General features: G+C 38.6%; 2 protein-coding genes across 3 annotated transcripts in view; one reads left to right on the forward strand and one right to left on the reverse strand.

The window, feature by feature from the left end:
* Positions 1-16,362, forward strand: part of LOC105462725 (UPF0769 protein C21orf59 homolog) — a 55,754-nt gene extending 39,392 nt beyond the window's left edge. The window contains exons 1-5 of one of the 2 annotated variants that reach the window (XM_011709551.1): positions 3,860-4,127; positions 6,127-6,381; positions 7,036-7,229; positions 8,901-9,217; positions 12,818-16,362. In XM_011709551.1, coding sequence (XP_011707853.1) covers positions 3,923-4,127; positions 6,127-6,381; positions 7,036-7,229; positions 8,901-9,217; positions 12,818-12,881 — 1,035 coding nt within the window. In that variant the 5' untranslated portion in view covers positions 3,860-3,922 and the 3' untranslated portion in view covers positions 12,882-16,362. Of the gene's footprint in view, positions 1-3,859; positions 4,128-6,126; positions 6,382-7,035; positions 7,230-8,900; positions 9,218-12,817 lie in introns of those variants that run through there. The other variant, XM_011709550.1, reaches the window with a different exon arrangement.
* Positions 16,363-16,546: 184 nt separating this feature from the next.
* The window catches only part of LOC105462724 (hrp65 protein-like), an 11,028-nt gene continuing 9,094 nt past the window's right edge, over positions 16,547-18,480 (reverse strand). Inside the window, exons 9-13 of the mRNA XM_011709549.1 lie at positions 18,150-18,197; positions 17,703-17,788; positions 17,381-17,446; positions 17,015-17,097; positions 16,547-16,641 (exon numbers count right to left, since the gene is read on the reverse strand). The gene's annotated coding sequence lies outside the window, so the exon portion shown is untranslated. The remainder of the gene's footprint in view (positions 16,642-17,014; positions 17,098-17,380; positions 17,447-17,702; positions 17,789-18,149; positions 18,198-18,480) is intronic.

The following is an 18,480-nucleotide window of genomic DNA, read 5'->3' on the forward strand; positions in this document are numbered from 1 at the left end:
TATTTAAAAAGTAATTTCCGTACATTTTTCTTTCATTAAGAAATTTAATTAAAAAAAAACAGGTGTATAAACTTTAAAGTTTCGTTATGTTTAAATGTCTTAAATTAAAAATTCCTAATGATAAAAATACAAATTGTATAGTTCATTACACATTTGAAATTTCTATATTTCTCTAAGAAAGCTCCAAATTACCTTACGATATCTTAGATTATCAACTTTCATGTTTCTATCTTTTCTTTCGTGACTAAGGAACATAAAAAAAATCTTAGAGGAGGAAAAGTTAAATTGCATTAGGAAAAAAAAATAGAGCGGAAAAGAAAGAAAGCTTCGATATCGCGTATTCCTAGGAAGCTTGTGAGACAGTTATAGCGATATAAATCGCTGAACTGCGTGCCGTCCGACAAGACAGCAGCGGCAATAAATTGTACACCGGAGTAATCGCGAGAGAAAGGCGCGAGGGGACGTCTTCGAAGAAGAGGGAACGCAAGGTGATCAGGCCTTACGGGGGTCGCCCCGGACGAAGGCGATGCTTCGCGTCGTCGTCGTCCTCGTCGTCGTCGTCGATGACGACGACAGTGGTGACGGCGGTCGATGCTACGAGGTACCGTCGTTGGCGCTGGCATCGCTGGAAAATAAGCTCGCCCGAAAGCTCCACCGACTGCAGTAGCCCGGCATCCGTCGGCGCCGCGGCCAGGACGAAAGCTTTGCACGCACGCGGACTTTGCTCTGCCGTAGGAAAGTCTTGTTCGATGGGAGTTCGTCGCTGAAAGCGCACGCTATGCGGACTCCGTCGTGATCTACGAATCGCGGGACGGCATATCGTTTCTTTTTCTCTTCATCTCGTCCCTTCCCCCTTTCATCCCTTGCATCCTTTCTTCACATTCCTTTCGCGCTCCCGATTTAATCATCCTTCGGCAGCGGGTCAGGGCGTCGTGACGAAAGCAGTGATTCGCGTGTCGCGGGGACAAATGTGCACGGTGGGCAGCAGTGTGACATAGTGCGCGGAAGTAGGTGACGGAGAGATCGGGCAGGAGGGCAGAGGAGCGAGGAACGCGGGAAGAGAGGAGGATGATGATGATGAGGGGGCACAGGAAGAGGGCGCCGAGCCCTGATGCATTCGCATCTTCTACATAGGGGGTACCGTTACGTCGACCCCGATGACGAAAGAGGGCTGATCGAGTTTTCTTTGCGTGACTCGCTCCGATTGAGATTCCCGAACCGCTTGAGACCCAGCATCGCCTGAGGCGCCTTGAAATATAACCCTGAAAATATCACAAATTATCGCAGATTCCGTAAAAGAGAGTTTAAATTGTCGCGAGTAAACCGTTCGAAGACCGTTATGTGGGATAACACATTGTCTCCAGGGATAAGTTTGCACCACGGAGAAAAGCTTTTAGAATCACGTTTACGTCTGAGAAATTAAGTCATAGCTTTGTACTTGGAGTATTTACGAAGAAGACGGTTTTTATTTATGACTACTTTCGTATCTGTTAAATGTTTCTAAAATTATTGTTTAATGTGGTGCAAAGTTATCTATTTTTTTTCTTATTTTATGAGAGTAAATAGTAGTCGTGTAAATAAATGTTTCTATCGATACAAACACACACACACACACACACACACACACACACACACACACACACACACACACACACACACACACACACACACGCACGCACGCACGCACACGCACGCACGCACACACAAAGAGAGAGAAATATAAATATAGTAAAATATCTCTTTATAAAGAAGTTACGCCATATTATTTTTTAAATTTGCACAGTTATAATCGTATATTACAAATTATTTTATATTAAAAACTGTAGCAAAATCAAAGAATAAGAATTTTGAAAATATTGCTTTCACAACTTTCTTTTTATTAGAAACTGTTAACAAAATACTTGTGACGTTTGTTATCTATTCAGGTGATATAAAAATTATATTAGATAAAGGAAAGGTTAGACAGTCTTACAATAAAGACACGCTATACAATAGGGTATAACTCATGAGATAAATCATGCATTAGAAGTAAGCTTAGGAAAAGTTATACAATCACTTTTTATGGATGTCATAAAAATGTACATATATATAAATTTATTAGTATAAGTAAATCAATTATATTATGTCTCGTGGTCACATGTCGCAAATTAAGATTCAGTAAACAGTAGAAATTAAGTATTAATTATTCTAACATAAGTAACAGATTATTTTTAGTAATGTCGAGAATTTTATTACTTAAAAAAATTCAATTTATTATGATAAAACGTATAAAACGTATAAAACGCTTTTTTAGTCGCTTTCTTTTTTTTATTTTTAGTGAGATACAAAAATAGTTTATTTTTTATTTATATTACACTAATTAATTTTTTTAACAAAAGATAAGTGATGAGCATAAGTACGTAATTATTTTCAAGCACGAAGGACACGATATAAAGTCTTTAATCTTTTCGATTAAACGTCTCCACGTGAACTCACATAAACCTTCTTAAAGCTCCGCATAAGTTTTAGCCTTATCGAATCTCGTGTGCAATGTGTATGCGTGACGGTAATCCATATAAATAAAATCCAATAACGTGCAAAGTAATATTTCGGATCCAGGAGCCGGGATCAATTCTGTGAACGATCGTTCGGCTTTTCTTTAGAACATCAGAAATTTCCAGCGGAAAATTCCATGAACTTCCACTGCCTTTAATGGTCAAGAAACTTGAGGAAACAACTTATCTTGACACTGGAGGCTTCAGACATTTTAATAAGCATGGATTCTGTCTTCTTTATCCTCGTTACAAGTTTTATAAATATAAAAATTGGATAAAATTTAATACATGTATTACTTAAAAAAATATTTAATAATAAAACATAATCGATAAAATATCTATGAAACCAAGGAATCTTCTATTTGCGCCAAGAATTCGATGAAAACCGAGTTATACGACGTTAATAGGTATTGTCCGTTTCATTTATCTGTAACGAGAATCGAACGATCGCGTCATTGTGCCGAAAGCCGATAGTGCTGTAGACAAGTTAGAAACACGTAATTGTTCGACATTTTGCTTCCTGCAATAACCTACGTTGAAGTTAAAGGTAGATTCTATAAGGTCATTATACTGTGAGAAATTCGAATCATGAATTTTTATAATGCTCAATTTTAACATAATATTTTTGTTTTATAATAAAACGAAGTCTTTTTTTTGACCAATTAAAAACTAGATAAAGTATTGTTAATTTTTTCATTCTAATGAGAAAGAAAGAGACTACTATCTATGAGTACGATAAAAAAAATATTAGATTCATCACTGATAGTATTGATTTCACCTATCGCCACTGCCATTTACAGGTCCTATACACGTGCCCCTAGTTTGCCAAAGGATAAAATAGACTGTGAAACAACATCACACAACCTCTAGATAATATAAAAATTATACTCTTTCATCATTCGACCGAATGTACGTCGCAAAAAAAAAAAGGGAAAAAAAAGTCGTTTAATCGATATATGTCGCTTCGAGGTGATCAAGATAAATGGCGCTCGTTGTACAATACGTACAAAAGAACCTCGTCTTTAACGGAAGCATTCTAGCGCAAAGCTAACTCCCCCGGGAATCTCCGTGACAGAAATCATCTCCCCCGGGGGTGACTCTCCGGGGGTGAGTCTTTCGGGGCGCGCGCACAAAGAAAACTCGACTCGCCGATTCCAGACGGAACGGAGGACAAATACTCGTGAATTGCCTGTAGATCGTTCCGTCTCTTCGACGTCCGACGTCTGACGACGAGCACCAGGCACGCCGAGGACGACGGCGGCGACGACGACGACGACGACGACGGCGACGACGACGACAACGACGACGGCGACGACGACGACGACGACGGCGACGACGTCGCTTAGGAGCATCCAGCACGAAACCAGCACTGCCGTTTGTTCTCCGAGATGGCGGACGAAAAGGAGAAGCAGACGATCTTGCAGAAACTGCTGTTCTACACGACCGCGTTCTTCATCCTCCTCAGCACCTTCAGCCTCTTCGCCTTCCTCTTCTTGGTCCCCTTCGTTATCGACCCCGCCTTCACCACCATCTTCATGCAGTTCGACACTCGGCCCGCCGAGTGTGTCACCATCGACGTTGAGTCCAGAAGAGGTGAACAATCGGCATCCTTATCTCACCTGTTCGCTCTCGTTGTCGCTCCTCTCGTTGCATGCCTGTGTACTGTGAATTCTCTCTGAATATTCTTCGTTCTTCTGATGAGATTCTTCCCTCGCGCGCAATTAAGCCCCTTCGTGTTTCTCTGTTTTCTATGTCCAAGCATGTATGTTTGTTGGTATGAACGTACATTTTCATTTTGCGCTTGTATGTATGTTTCATGATGTGAAAAAGACGTCTTTTTAAAGTTTCAGAAGGAATCGCGTTTAATCTCATTACAAAAGAGACATCTCGTAAAAGATTTAAAACAAAAATACGTTTACGATACCGGAAAAAAAACGAGACACTTAATAAAAAATAGAAGTCATATATTGTTATATTCTAGAAATATTTCACGTTGACCGAAAGTGACAGACGATGATAGACGAACATCAGGAACTGACGTAAATTCCCATTTACAGAATTGGGTCAGCATCAAAATATGCGAGTTTCATGAATGATTGGAAAGGCTATTTCCAGACCGAACAAAAGTGACGAAGAACGTCAGTGGAGGACAGCTGACAGTTTCCGCGTTTAATTCAATATTTATCGTAATCGTAATTTATTTAGCTGGCATAAAATAGCAATCTACCTCTTATTAGGAAAGTTATCGGAAGATCAACACGTGGCTAACAATTGGGAAAGTAATCGCACTTTGATTGTAACGGCAAATGTTGAAGAACGTTGTTCCGTCGCAATTGCTTCGCGTCTTCCTTTATGCCGCCTGGGAAATGCTTTTCTAACTCGCTCTGGATCACGATAAATTCCACGGAGATTGTAACGAAAAAAAAAGTTTATGAATTTTGTATTCCCCAGTGGCATGCATCTGCCTTTCATACGGGGTCGTCCATCACACATACGTGAATACGTATAACATAAAAGTTTAATACTATCCTATAAATTTTAATTTGCTATTAACCGAATACCGCGATACATAAAATTACATACATTTAATATACATTCGAAAAACAGAGTAACGTTTCTCTGCATGATTCAGAAGATTTTTTTCAAATCATAAGCGAATGTATCGCAAATATTAATAGCTATTTTGAGTTTTCTTCGTTTGCTTTTAAAAATAGAACGAGAAAGAGAATCAGCGAAACTTTGTTATTGTTAAATAATGTTTGCGGGATCGATCTTATATATCGAATGAAAGATATAAAGATGTAAGAAAGATTGAAAGAACCGATCGAGATCGATCGTTAGTCAGGAGGAGAGAGGCCGCGGCGAGTCGTGATAAGATCGACGCAACTGGTGTCTTTGTGCTCTTGGTACCCCCGCGGCTCATCCGAGTCTCCTCGTTTCTCCTTCGTCACTTGAATTTTCTTCACTTCGCGGACGTCAATAGGGTGCAGGTGTTCTTCACGATTGAGCACCGGCCTCGTGTCAACACCCCTGCAACTTACGTCATGATGCAAAACACTTTCTGACGGTTCAATCTCTGTCTTCGCCTCTGGTGCATGCACGTTTCCTATATTTGTTTCACACGGTGGTTTAGCCTCTCGCATTGTGTGTCTATTCGCATCGCGTTGTTGATTGTAAATTTAAAATATATTTTGGCGAGTAATACTATTTTTTTCATTTGAACGTCATGTTGATGATTTTTTTTTTCAGAAACTCGAATAAATTAACGATAAATGATTCATAAATTCTTCAATGAATTATGTATAGTGCTTGTTGACAGTTGCGAGCTTTAAGCTTCGGTCTCGTATAAATTTTCATAAGGAATTATATTCCCGCGCTGTCCTCACGTAATCATCAATGTTTTAATCTGTTGTCTCACGCTTCCATTCGTTCTTACAATCTGGTGTATGTATGTACGATTAGCTGTATGTGTGTATTCGGTATGTCCCTCATTATCCAGTTTTTTTTTTCACGTGCGAATGTTCTGTGCGTTTTGTGCTTGGATTATTATTCCGCGGTCGCGAGAATTTCCATAAATGATCGTTGAGTCCAGGTACGAGCAATTGCTCATGGACATCCTGTAGAGAGGGTTGCACTAAGGAACTGTACGATTGCAAGCAAATACGCGTCAACTATAAGCTACCGGATAACTCGTCCGAAGGATCGGACGGGGGAGGCGGAGCGGTAGGAGGTGTCGAGGATGACGAAGAAGACAAGCGGATGCCTCGTTACGAGCGTTCCTTAGGCGAATACATCGAGGATTTGGCCATGGATGACGAGAATGGACTGCCGAAACCTTTCCCTACAGGTACAAAGTGATATCACTGAGGATTCGAGATATTACATTTTCGGTCCCACCTCATCTGAATCTGTTCTATCCATATTTGTTTTTGAAAGAGCATGATTATAAAATTGAAAGGAGAGGCTTGTTATTTATTCGTGCAATTGATATTTTACATGTGCATCAGAGACGTTTGTAATTCGACATTGCAAATACCATAATTGAAATTATAAATATTCTGTTATCCAATAAAAGGATCAACAGAAATAATAGGAGTTGAAGTAAAAGTAATATTGCGATATTTCAAAATATTTAACAACCGTTAACTTTTCGTAATTACATTTATATTTATCAAATAAATATCTCGTCGTTTTGTACATTTTATGATTTTATGACCATTATGTGAATTATTCCGATTGATTCTACGTGCAAAAATTGTTGAGAGACAGGTGCGGATTTAACAAAGCCAATAGATAGAAAACTAAAACTATTGTGGGAGAGAGATAAGTTTTCTCCGGTAAAGCTTCAGCGATTCATCAGTAAAGCTTCAGCGCTGAATGAGAAACTGCTATATACAGAAGTCGTTATACGCTTTTCTCTGTCTCCGTCCGGTTTATTCTTCCGGGTCTCTCGCTGGAAAAGCGTCCCTGTCGCCGAACAATAACGAGGGGAAGTTCGCAGGTCTCATGGGCAACGACTCCGTGTGGTACTTCACCGGGGCCAAGCTGTTCCCCAACGTAAAAGGCTGTGGATACCCTCCAATGCTGAATTGCAGTATTTTCTACCAGCAGTACGCCATCATAGGGCAGAACTTTAGCTGTTACTACTCGAAAGTGGATCCCGGGATAGTCATCAGCGACCTCGACATGTGGCAGGTCTCTGACGTTATTGTATACACTTTTCACGCGTGGAAACGCGGATTTTTCTTAATCGCGCTTATAGCCGGTATTCATAATAAATTCTCAAATATAACAGCGTCTTGAGTCTTAAGATGTCATAAGTCAGTCACATCGGTATTAGTATCTTAAGACATTATTAAAGCTATCTTAAGATAAGTACGAACTATGAATACTGGCCTATCTCTATTTTCAATCCTAAACCCGGGATGTACAGATTCCTTTGCAACGCGATGGCATCCGTTGGACTAATGTGGCTTTAGCCCGCGCGTTATAACCCGGTGACCGGGTTATAGTTAGCGATTCGCCCCGTATATCGGTATGTGCGAGTCACGCGAAAGTGCTGTGTGACTTTTGCCCGAGTTTACGCCGGGACGAGCCGCGCACTTGAGAATCAATACTGCGGCTGCCTATCGGGAGCAGAGCGTAATATACGGCCGAAACTGTTTCGTATGAAATGATTAAATGGATCACGATAATGAATTCGTGCGGAATCGGCTCTAATTGAAACACGGAGTTACTCTCCCGAGAGTTAGTCTCCCGACTGTCACTTTGATCGCAACTCTATACTGCAAATAAGTCTCACGTTTATTCCCGTTCGAATTTCATCTCTTTATTGATTTCTCATAATCTCAACTACGTGTTTGAGAGCGATACAATTTTCGTCGAGCTGTATAGACGAGCGTGAAAATAATCCCCGTATTTACTCGTGGCAATCGGCGTAAAATAGATTCTTCCGTACATCGAAATCTACATCGAAAATTTAATTCATGTTGGAATTACATGCAAAAGACGTAAAGAAGATAGCAAGCGATAACAAAACGGAAGAGAGATTTTCCGAGCGCGCGCGAGGCACGGCGAAGTAGCGTTAACGGTGACGGAAATGCGACCGTCTGCACGAGGTACGGACAATGCATTTCAAGCGGTTGAATGGGCGGCCGATGACAAAGACGGAAGCCATCGCGGCGCGCGACGCGCCGCCCGGAAGAAAAGAAAATTTCTCCCGGCGCGCAGAAATCCAATTTCCACAAGTGTGCGGCCGGCGTGCTATTATAAACCGCCGATAACATCGGCGATCCCGGAAAAGCTCGCCGCCGTGCTCTCGATGCTGCACGAGTGCCAATCCTTCGAACGAATGGACGACAGGAAGAAATAGGATCACGTGGCGCGAATAACACACTCTCTTTCTCTTTCTTTCTCAGGAGCACTTTTTCGCCAAATTTATAGAAGTCTCACCATAGATGGCTCCATAGATATATTCAACTGCTACCACTTGTCGCGAGTTACATTTATATTACATTTTCACTATAATATTCTTCCTATCATTTGTTAGCTAGACAATTTGTTAGCTAGACGTTATTAACTAGACAATACTCATCCATATAATTTTTCTTATATAATTCAATTAAATTCTTCCTTCAATTCAGTTCAAATCTTACTTCAGTCAATTAGTTTCTTTTATGTACTTTGTAATTAATAAGTCGAATAATTAATTATAAGATATTCGTAATAATGAAATTAATCTTCCAGTTCGAAATTCGTTCGCGGGATTTCTCACACGAAACAATGTTGACGTTTGGGTAAAAGAACTCTGGATGCGTATTGATTTCCGCCGAGCTATCTGGTCACACGTTTGAAACCCTTCCTCAGGTGTACATGAATCTTGTGTACGCGATGGCGATTCCGATACCGTCTTTCATAATCTCGGTGATATACCTCACCATCGCCTACTTCAAGATCTACAACGAAGACGAGGAGGTCCTCGTAGGTGGCGAAGAGGGTGAGGAAGGGGAGGAGGGGGAAGGTGACGGTACGCCCTTGCCGCCCACTAGCGGTGCATTGACGCCCGGAAGTGAAGCCTTCAGGGAGGATTTGGCGAGCTTCGGGCACCAACTCAAGGTCGCAATGGCCGACGACATCAGCAGGGAAAGTCTTGACGGGATTCCTGACTCACTCTCCGTTCAGGGGTAAGCACCGCTCCGAAAATCTCGTGGTATCGATTGAACGTGGAAAACGTAAGGGAATAGATGTAAGGGACACTTTGGGAACGTGTCAACGTAAAGAGTCCAGATTCTCTTGCTTTGTTGACTGTCGATCATTCTTAAGCGTCTTCGTGTGTAGGTCTTCCGTAGGGCTTCAGAAAAAAAGCATTTACTATAAATAGGCATAATCACTTTAACCACAATCGCCGAGAATTTAGAATTTCCTAAGAATGGTAATCCTGTCTAAGCCCCAGAGAAGCTATTGCGGTACGATCTTTCTTCCGCATAAATGTATAGAATATATATATATATATATATATATATATATATATATATATATATAAAGTGACAAATATGAAGAACAAAACTTTCAGAGTATACATAATTTAGAACATAATTTAGAATAAAGCAGAATTCTTTTTCCCGTTTATTTACTTATCTCTGCTTCGTAATCGCAGAAAGGTATTCATGTTGTCGTAAGGCGGCTAACTTAGCCGTTTAAGTGCTTCCCTCAGATGCAGTAATTTTACGCCAGGCATAAAGTCTTCTGAATGAACGGCTCGCTATAGAAATAGCGCGCTGAGTGCGTAAATGTCATCCCGCAGTCCACGCGGTTTATACGTTCAAGTATGACATAGGGAGTATTCAGTCAATTTCCTTCGTGGTTTGCGGCCAACCAGAAGGTGTTCGATAATCTACGTGAACAAGCATTCCTCTGTTCTGTATAAAATTGATCGGTTGGCGAGCAATCGAATTGGCGTGCCAAGTTGTTCCCGAACAGCTCGAAATATTCATTGTATCTACAGCCGTCAATTATACGGTACGCATCATTTAACAATAGCAGCGCGATAAATTTTACGAATATCGACATTCTGAGGACATTGTACGTAAAGACGTTCGCTAGAACGTACACCTCTTCAGTGACAAATAAGCGATCAATACATTACAAATATTTTATTTAGCATACTTATATGAACGATAGAAGTAGAATATTTCAACTTCCATGTATACCATCGTCTCATGCCAACAGGTGCGGCTCGAAAAGATATGTCAGATATATTGTACGTAAAAATACGTCAGATTACGTACATTTTTAATGACAGTTCAGTCTCATGCTGAGAGACTACGTCGTATTCCTGCACGATTTGAATTGGAACTTCCTTAAAAAAATGGAAAAATACTGTTAGATTCGTGAAAAATGATTGGAAATAATTAGAGAACTATTCAAATCCAATATCGAATGCTAGCTATTTGTTTCAATATAGTTTTTTCAATAATCCAATAGTATTTTTCCAAGCGTTAATCGTACCGCGAATTCTAAAGGACCGATCCGCGGTGAAATCGATCGACAGAAGTACATTGACACATACTAACAATAAGAGATACACAATACACGTCTGATAATATATTTAATAATCGAAGAGAATTCCGAAATGTAGCAATTCAGATTCGTCTTCGACGAAAATATACGATATGCTCGAGTGTTTTCGGTCGATCGAATGTGCGTGATCGAATAGTGGCTTTCGTGAGTACAGAATACAGATAGGGTGTAGATTCGCGGAAGATAAATTGATCCACGAATTCTGCAGATTATTCGATGGATCGCTGCAGAAATACGCGACACGGGCCATATGGAATCGCATTCTCTCGACTCGTACTTAACTTTCCTTCCACCTTTTTTTTTTAATTCGCGATTAACTCCATAAGAAAAATTTGTTCGTTAAAAGCTATCGACGTAATAAAATGATGGCGCAGTTAAGTGCTCTCGGCCACACTACTGGCGTATCTATCTATAAATAAGCGAGACTCGGGATGCAGGGCGATATAGGTCGAACGGGGCTGCGCGATAGACTGCGAGTCGCCGCTTCTTCTCCCACCATCGTTCAACCGCATATACAGAGTAATCTATCTGAAGTATCCCCCGATTCATACCTACCATTCAAAAGGTTGCGACACAGAGAAGCAACGATCAAACACCCGACCACCCCTATTTCCTTCGTGCCTGAGCTTTCAACCGGAAACTCTCGCAAGTGCACGTCGTGCGACGACAACGTAACGAATTTGTTTTCGTAATCTTTCTACACAAGAGAGAGTGCACTTTTCTGACGTTTCTAAAAAAAAAAAGAAAAAAAAGTCATAAACCATCTCTAAAACATGTATTCGCTGATAAAGGTATCTACAAACATTTTTAAGTAAATACATGGACAAGCGAATGTTCTATATTCACAAATAATCCGTTTTACTCTTGAAAAGAACTACACGTGCGACAATGTTTGCGACCAGTTATATTTGTCGAGAAGATGTAGTAGCAAGTAGTCTTCACGCAAAGCTACTTATACTACTTCGACCCAGTTTATCCTGTCATCTGTCAGCGAGAAAGCGAAAGAGAATTGCAATTATTCCGCGAATTGGAAAGTAGCTGAAGAAAATAACTTTTTTGAGGCTTCTACTTTCTGAAAAATTTATATTCAATAAAAACTTTCTCTTCCGTGAAAATATATTAAATTTTTCTACTACAATCTTTTCTATCCTCGGTATCAAAATCTTTGTATTATTCATAATCGAGATTAAGTAAATAATTTTTTTCATTTCTTTTCTGGAAATTCTGCAGTAATCATAAAAATTTTTGTGCTAGCATGTATTTCAACACTATTAAAAAATAAGTTTATTTGATTCTGTACGACAGAAGATATTAAAATTGTGAATAAAATGGGGGAATTTAAAACTAGAATTTAAATTTAATAACTAAACTCTATTGTGAGATTTCAACGCTTAGATCCGATATGTGTTACACAGCGAATTCCCAACATTACTTTGTTTAATTCACCTATTTTTGCCCGAGTATATATGCTCGAGCTCGATGCATGCACGTTTCCGTGCGGCACGAGTTCGCACGTGTGCTCGTAATCAATCGCGCGAGTTAGCTACTCCACGCAAACGGGGGGGGGGGGGTAGACTTGCGGTTTTGACGTTTATACGAAATGCGTGAGAGAGACCAGGCAAGGACGCGAGCATCGATTCTGACCCAACAACCATCCCAACAAGCCCCGCCTAACTCTCCCTTACTTTCTCAATCCTCCCCATGGCTTCCAGCGACAGCCCTCGAGCTCGCAGCTACCTACCTTGCCGAATTCTCGCGGTCGTCTATTCGCGAATGCCGCGCGAGCTTGCAGAAACCGAGGTATTAGGGTCGTTCGCGTTCTATACACAGACGAGCAAGTTTGGGATCAACGAGACGCTTCGAATTCACGAATTGAACTAATATGCAAAACTGAGGGTAAACTGAATCAAAGACAATGTGAAGATAAGATGTTCCTGATTTCAAAAGAATAGTGCTGCAATTATACAAATGCAATTAAAAATATCATTTTTTAAGTATGAATCAGGAAACAATTGGTTTTCTCAAAAGCTTGAAGGTGATTACATTCATTGTTACGCATAAGCTTTACCGTAGCGAATAATTTAACTTGCAAATGAGTCGCTCTACGACTTCAAAGCGGCGTACCGACAGAAAAAAATGTAAACCTGAGATGATATTCCATTAAAAAAATATTGAGTTTCATGTTTTTGTTTTTTACCTTACAGAAACTTGAGCAAGACGATGACGACGAGTATCTCAACTCCCCCTGGGCCGACGGCAGCAGTTTGAAGCGACATTTCCAAGGTCTGAATAATATCTCGTGGAGACCACATTAGGCGATCATCCCATCGCCGTCCGTAAAGAAGCGAGGCGTTACAATGGCCGAAGAAGCTTTCTTGAACGAGGAAGCAGCCAAGTTATCTTTCTGTCTCAGGATCGACTAAAAATCCACCCTCGCGATTCACGGAGTGAACCAGAGGCAATACTCGGTACTCTCTCTTTCTCTCTTTTTTTCTCTCGAGACACTCGACCCGAATCGTACGCGAATACACGACGATTCAAGGGAACCTTTGACAACTCTGCCATTTCTCTATCGTAAATCTGTCCCCCGTTACAAAGCGCCGACTTATATTTGCAGGACTGTCACGACGATATTTCGCGACGTACTTTTTCCTACTCGATAATAGCTCAATAATTGCGAAGTCGTGCGTATTGATAACTCCTGTCGCAGAGCTCGTGTCAAGAGAGGCAGGCAAGTCCCTCTCTCGTACGCGCGGTATCCTTCAGTGCGATGCTCGTATGCGCCAGAAAAGTTCTTCGTTTCTTGCAATGTTTAACGTTGGCGCGCGGCAGCCGTTGTACCGCGCGTCAGATTGATTTACCTCGCACGATGCCTTCTTCGTAGCTTGTCTAAGTACGATTCGCGATCCGAAATCAATTTGCGAATCCCGTGCCTGTATATCGCATTCCGTAAACACGAAGAATCTGTCCTTACTGTCGTATACGTAGCGCTCGGGCTACGCCGTATATTTTTAAACGACTTTCCACGATGTTGTCCGCGACGGTAGGCGAGATGGTCGTTCTGCGTAGAGAGGATGATAAATCCGGTTGCTTCGAAAGTGGCGCGAGTCTTGAAGAATTTTTAAGTCTGCGCTATTCTTGAATTATAATAAACGTATGACTGTAAGTTGACAATTTATATGTAATATAAACGACAAATTTTTAACGGCGGATTATAAATCTGCCTGTGCAAGTTGTAAATTTCTGGAATGTCTCTATCCAATGCGGGATCAAGCTGCAGACTTTAGGGAAGCTTGTTTTTACATAAGCGATAAATGTTTTCTGCCGCTAATCGCGTAGTCCACACCCCTTGAATCGAATCCCCGAAAGTTACCGGACTCGCGCCACTCTCAAAACGACTGATGCAAAACTTGCAACGAAGCGCATCCCCGAGTTACACGCTCCCTCTGGTTCACTCAACGACACCGAACGGACATCCATCCGCAGAACGCAGAGAAGGGAAAAACGCGCGCGGCGAGGTTCTACTCGCGGCATCGCGCGCCAATCTGTATATTATAAAGAGAGGAAGTCACAAGTTTAGCTATGGACTTGAAAGAAACTTACTCAGTAAAACTAAATGAGCTAAATACCGTTAAACGTTACGAGTATTATCAGGTAATTCGCTTGCTGTGTGATCATGATGCGTCCACTCGCGTGCATCGTTAGACACTTTTAATCAGAAAACACACCGACGACACCACGTCCGTTCCACTTTAACTGGCGACACGCTTTTGCAAAAGTAAAAAAAAAAACGCGCGATTCGCAAGTGTCCACCCCCGCACCCCGTTGCGGCCTCGTCCATGTTACTACGATCTCCACACGCACAAATTCTAATGTTTTTCAGGTACCTGACCGACACGCACGAAGAAACGTAGGGTACCTTCGCGAGTCTTACCGATTACTGCATATGCGCAATTTAAATCGATATATACGAGTGTACAAGGCGAAGAAACCGAGATACGGCCTGTTGTTTTTAGGTGCGCTTTCTGCATTCAAACGAGGCGAATTATTTGCGCGGTTCTTCCTTCAGGAAGAGAGCAAGAAGAAAAAACAAGTGTTGAGAGTATAATTAAAAAGAGCAGACCTATTCTCACTAAATTGATTTTTTTTTTTTTTTTCGGTGTACCATTGGTATATTTTGTATTTGACAAGCATGCGAGCTGCTCTCTACACAAGTTTTCGCTCATCTCTCAAAGGGTGAAACGTACTTTGAGCGCAATGGTTTAAAATAAAATCGTAATCTCGGTCATATAATCAGTCGTAATATGAGCTTCGTGCTAACTTCTCAGGCTTAAAAAGATCGGCTTGTCTTATTACCGTCTCAATGTCGGCCGTGAACATAATTAGCTTATACGCTACGTTATGATTTTAGCGTTAACATCGCCTGGGATATCGACCAAACGATTGCCGCATGGAAACTCCGATTCTAGGAGTACCCAAGTAATGCTTCGAGAAATGCCCGTGAGCATGTAGTTATAGCGTTTGTATCGAAACTTTGAGTACTTTACTGAAAATTATTTATTAATATATAAATTGGTTATTTTACAAGCCGGAGCCTCCATCCTTGAAAATATCGGTGTTCCGTGCGGCAATAAACTGGGCGAAACGCGAAACAAGACCATACGTAATTATCGCTCGATTCATCGGTTTACATTTTCGGAATTCGTGCTATTTCTGCGATCATACACACACATACATACACCAAGCAATACCTACACACATACACGACACACCACTGTGAAAGGCATATTCTACACACATCGGTTAATCTATGGGGAAAAGAAATAATTGAATTGTTTTTATGAATTAAGAACAAGTTGTCTGTGATCTACAATAATTAAAAGAATATTTAATAAGTATTAACAGATAAAAGTATAATTGATATAATATCGATAATGTTGAACGATGGGGGGAAAGAGATAACCGAAGGGGCGATCGAATTTTATTGGTACAAGTTGAGCGCAGGCATTCTCGTGGCATTGGTTGAGCAATACGATAGTAAGAGGAATAAAATATCGCATAAAAAAAATTTAAGGTCACCGTAAAGGAATTTTAGAAGAAAAAAAAGAGGTATATATATTATATAAATTACAAAAAATAGAGAGACTTATAATGATAGAGCATGCAACGTGTGAACGTTTAAATCGCTACCTTTAATCTGTACTAACTTGCGATATAAAAAAAAAAACAAAGGTGCGTGCTGCGTTCGGGAATAGTACCAATAAAAAAATATATATATATAATTATATGGCACTTGACCGTCGCGGCTAAAAGTATATAGGATTAGATAGATTTATAGAAGCGCAAAACACCAAAAATCGTTCCTTCCACCCGCTCCGGCCGTGTATATTCGATTTTAAATATATCGCATCTCATGTGAAGTCAAAGCTCTGTGAATTTATAAAAGCGCACCTCAGAACGCAATTAGCATTGTCATCTTATTAAATGAAGGAAGGATATATATATACATACGACCGTATCATCACACTGAATAATAAGTTGTTCAACGAGTGTTACGAAAGATATTTGAGATGATTTTTCTACAGTTCTGGCACACACGAGAGGAACGTGCAACATCATCGTCGTCTTTATATTTATGTACATTTTAATTATTGTAAACTTTTCAATATTATCAAACTATGATCGATTTTGTGTGAAAGTGTATATGGCTTTTTCTGCGATTAACAATAAAATGTTTTGTCAAAGCTTTTTTCACGAGATATATATATATATATATACATTATACATATATCATTATATTTTTCTGAATGTTCTAAAATGTACCTATTTATCTTGAATATCCTTACATACTAATCCAATTCATATTCCCTAAATAATAATACATTATAACGTAAATCAGAAAACATACAAGATAAAATAAATCGATTAACACATTATTTTTAATAAAAAAAATATATTTATTCAAATATTTAAAAAACAATATATATTTTAATAGTTCCAACCGCTGGATTATATCGCGTACAGAATGCTGTAACAAATAGAAATTGATTATTTTCGTAAATGAGTAATTTATGATAAAAATTAAGATATCATACAAATCAGCATATGAACGAGTGCTTTTTCATCTTTTATTCAGGACTCTAGCCAGTTGTTCATCAGTTTATTTTCAGTGCAAAATTCTATAAAAGCTTTATTTGTGTAACCTATACTTATTTACTCCTGCGAGTATAATGCCAGTAAAATTCTTTATTTAAAGAAATTAATTTAATTTAGTTGATTATATTAATTTATAATTATTAACTTAAAAGCAATCAAACTCAACTTTTTATTGTTCGATATTTGATTTTCTACAAGGATGAAAAGTTTAATATAGATTAATTAATAAAAAACAAGCAATTTACCTTTCTATTAAGTAAAGCTAAAGTAGCCTTCAATTACTTGTTGCTGGAAAGTATTCTTGACAGAGAATACACCTTGTAATCCTCTATACAAAACATTTTTATGAATGAAAAACAAGTATAGACAATTAACTAACTTAGCAAAATATAGTTCAAGATTTGCTTCAGTCAAAAATAACACGTTGGAATTGGATCTTTAACATCAAGTTTTATCAGACCCGAAAGGATGTCATCATTGCAATCTTGATAATATTTTATAAAATATATATATAACGTAAAACATTATTCTTTATAATCTACATAATATGCATTATTTAATTAAACAAATTAATTAAATATTTAATTTTTTAAAAAACCTAATATTCTCACCTTTAAAATAACTGATGTATCCTATGTATCAGACCAATTTGCGTTAATTCTTCATTCTGGACTTTCCTATAACAGAAATAAAAATGGCAAAATTAGCAATATATGTATAATACTATGTATAATCAATCGTAAATCAAATCTTGATTAGTTATTCAGTACACGTTAGGATAATAAAAATCATTAGAATCATTTATAAAATCTTTCATCACAAGAAAATGAACAAGAATAAACAATAAAGATATAATCCTTATTAATTGTAAATTAATAAGGATTATATCTTAATTGTAAATTTGTCGAAAAAGAAATTAAAAATTATACAAACCTTGGAAGTATGAGGTTATTATTTCGCTATCATCAAGCTATCATCGCTAATGACATCAAGCCTGTGCGTTGTCTCGATGTACCAAACTGTAATTGCAAAAAAATTATATTATAATAAACAAAAGATATTCATCACTATCAATATATAGAATTTTTTAGATGTGATAAGTATTTTTTTGTTATTACGAAAAAATTTTCAATTGTATAAAACATTCGACATCAACACAACATACAATCTTATTAAAAAAAAAAGTACCGACAATACACAGTGAAAATCAAAGCAAACTTAAAAATTCCAAAAGTGTGTATAAATAAAAAATTTAACCACAAACTATTTTGAATATGTCAATTGGACTGTCAATATACTTTTTAGACTCTGATTGATATATTTTAAGTTAACTGAGTGTGAACTGTGTGAGGATTTTTTATCAAAAATTATAAAATGTACCTCTACTTTGTGAGCGCTTTCTTGTATTCAACCTGCTGCTGCACTAATCTGAAAACATATAACATGTTATAAATATGTGTTTATTGACGATATCGTCTTCAGGCGATTCCAATTCTAAGAAATTGGATATCCGAACACAATTAATTTCATAAAATATAAAGTATGCATTGTTTGGTAAGTACAGCTGTTAACATTAGACAATCATGTTTTACATTAAGAATTTACAAGTATATTAATTTAACTTTAAATCATATAAAACGGCGCCGTGTAAAAATATGTTACATAAATATCTCTCATATAAATTTTAAATAAGATATATATATATATATAT

Source organism: Wasmannia auropunctata, unplaced genomic scaffold, assembly GCF_000956235.1.
Source record: "Wasmannia auropunctata unplaced genomic scaffold, wasmannia.A_1.0 LD336095.1, whole genome shotgun sequence".
Taxonomy (NCBI): domain Eukaryota; kingdom Metazoa; phylum Arthropoda; class Insecta; order Hymenoptera; family Formicidae; genus Wasmannia; species Wasmannia auropunctata.